The sequence below is a fragment of the Echinops telfairi genome, unplaced genomic scaffold (assembly GCF_000313985.2).
Source record: "Echinops telfairi isolate 266 unplaced genomic scaffold, ASM31398v2 ScPeMD7_70;HRSCAF=299, whole genome shotgun sequence".
Taxonomy (NCBI): Eukaryota; Metazoa; Chordata; class Mammalia; order Afrosoricida; family Tenrecidae; genus Echinops; species Echinops telfairi.
In genome coordinates, this window is record NW_022103968.1 from 14,454,968 (window position 1) to 14,457,470 (window position 2,503).

Genomic DNA, 2,503 nt, shown 5'->3' on the forward strand with positions numbered 1-2,503 from the left:
GGGGGGGGGGGGGGGGGGGGGGGGGGGGGGGGGGTTCTGTTTGTTTTTGTCCCTTCACTTTTGGTTGTCAGTTTTATAAGTTCAAACTTCCCTCATGCCAAGCACAAAACTGGCTGCCGCTGTCACAGCAAAAGTTTAAGTGCATTTAGTTCGACTCTCTCACAATTGACTTAGCAGCATCTAAAAATAAACCAAACCCAGCAGTCCGATTGAGTTGGACTCAGGGTGATAGGACAGGAGGCGGGAAACTGCCCCCAGAGGGTGGGCTTGGAAGCAGACTGGCCTCTCTTTCTCCAGAGGAGCAGCTGGTGGGTTCAAATAGCAGTTGAGCGCTTAACCACCATGCCAGCCTGGTTCCTTCACCTGAGAACCACTAGTTTCCAAAGGCTACTGACAAACCCAATTCAGCAAGAAAGCTTTCCTCATCTTGAAACAGTTACTTCGTAAGCATTTCATTTAAGTTAAATTTAACTCTCCCAGATTGTGTGTGTGTGTGTATATATATATATATATAGAGAGAGAGAGACACATATGTACATACATATAATACTAATGAACCAAGGAAACATTTCAACCATTGCTACACACGAATCTCATAAACTCCATTTTGAGATTTCACTTCCCAAAGCCTGCTGCAAATTAATTTAAATTGTAGGATCTCACCTGAAATTCAAAAGTTCCATTTAAAAAGTACTACATTTCACACTGAGTTTTAAGGGCTATTTTTAAAAATTGCAACAACTGAATAATTAGGAAATGTGTCAAGCTTAAAATACCAAGAATACTACCCTACAGGATATAAAGAAGGTGAACCACAAAAGAGTCCACTCCTACCTTTGCTTGGCACCCAAGACACATGCTGTGTAGACAATAAGAAACCCACTGCTCTGGATTCTGACTCACTGCTACCCTATTGGACGAAGCAGACTTCCCCAGAGGGCTTCCAAGGTTGTATGTCCGTAAATCTGCCATCTCTTTCTCCTTTAGAGAGTGGCTAATGGGTTTCAACCACCAGCCAGCCTTTCAGTTAGCAGCCTCTTAGCACCTGAACCACTGCACCACCAGGGTGTCTGTTCTTGCCCATAGATATTAGTAATCTTCAGGGTACAATTTCAGCACCATAAAATCAGTCAGCAACCCTTGTATTAAATGTTGCTTACTAAGAAGTGGACTGACTTTTATCCTTCGCACAGAACTATGATCTGCCAGTGGTCAGATGGATACCCTAGTGGCCTGAAACTTACTGCTATCCTAACTCCACCCTAGTCTTGTCCTATCAGGAAGGAATGCAGCAAACACTTACAACAGAGGGAAAGTATCTTTATAGCCAAAGAGCACATTCCTTACCCTCTCATCTTCAGAAAGACCCAAGCAATGTTTTCACACGCCAGCTACGAGTGAAAACGCAATTTGAAAATTCCTTATCTTCATCTCATCCTAAGTCAGACAACCTTGTGTTTCTCTGTTCCGGGCTGTCCTAACAAACGCAGCATAGCATGTTGGCTTGAAACACACACACACACACACACACACACACACACACAAATGCAGTCTAGCGTGTTGGCTTTAAACACACACAGAGAGACACACACACATGCACACACAATGGCACTAAAAGTGAATGCACTGAAATCACGTCTCTGTACTGGGTAACCTTGGGCAAGTGGCTTAAATGCATTGCCAGGATTTCCAACTGTAAAACAGTCTCACAATTGTGGTAACGCAGAGGCTCATGGGAAACAATAGGAGCAAAGCAATGAGAATAGTGTTTGGCATACAGTAAACCCATCATCATAAACTCCACTTATCGTGATCACTCTTACTAAATAAACTAAAATGACGCAGTGCTCAGTTACCTCTAGAGTGGGGAGTGGGGTGGGGGGGGAGAGGGTGGGTAGGTGGTGGGCGAAAACTTTTAACCTTTCCACTTCTGTCCTGGTTGCATCTCACTCTATGCTTATATTCATGAGTTGCTTGCATAATTTCCGATTTTAAAATATCCTAGCAAAATGCTGGTTGGCACCCTAAGTTAAGTGTGGGAAACGTTCTCCAGGAGACGCAGGGCCTGGGGAAGCACTCGCGAAAGGTCTGGCGTCCGCAAGGAGCCGGGGTCGGGGTCAGGGTCCCCCAGCCTAGCCAACGATGGAGGGCGCAGCGCGAGGACAAGCTCCCAGGCCGGCGGGGGATGGGGGGCGGTCGGGGGGGTACCCGAGGGCCCGGCGGGGAGGCCGCGGCACGCGCGCGGGGCAGGGCTGCGGCAGGGGCACTTACTTGAACCTGCCTTGGCAGTGCTGGCACTGGTCCCCCACCCAGCCTGGGTCGCAGAGGCAGGTGGAGTTGACACAGCGGCCCGAGAAGCAAGAGCCCGTCTTGTCGCACGGCTTGGACTGGGACACCTGCGCGTAGAGCGCCAGGTAGAGGAAGCCATAGCACAGCAGCGAGCTGTGCCCGTCCAGCAGCCAGGAGCAGGCGACCCCGCCGCCGCCGCCGCCGGCCGGCCGAG

General features: G+C 48.9%; 1 protein-coding gene across 1 annotated transcript in view; it reads right to left on the reverse strand.

Annotated features, from left to right (window-relative positions):
* Positions 1–2,501, reverse strand: part of ATRNL1 (attractin like 1) — a gene marked incomplete at its 5' end in the record, with an annotated part of 662,506 nt that extends 660,005 nt beyond the window's left edge. Inside the window, one exon of the mRNA XM_004700917.2 lies at positions 2,272–2,501. Coding sequence (XP_004700974.2) covers positions 2,272–2,501 — 230 coding nt within the window. The remainder of the gene's footprint in view (positions 1–2,271) is intronic.
* Positions 2,502–2,503: the final 2 nt, after the last annotated feature.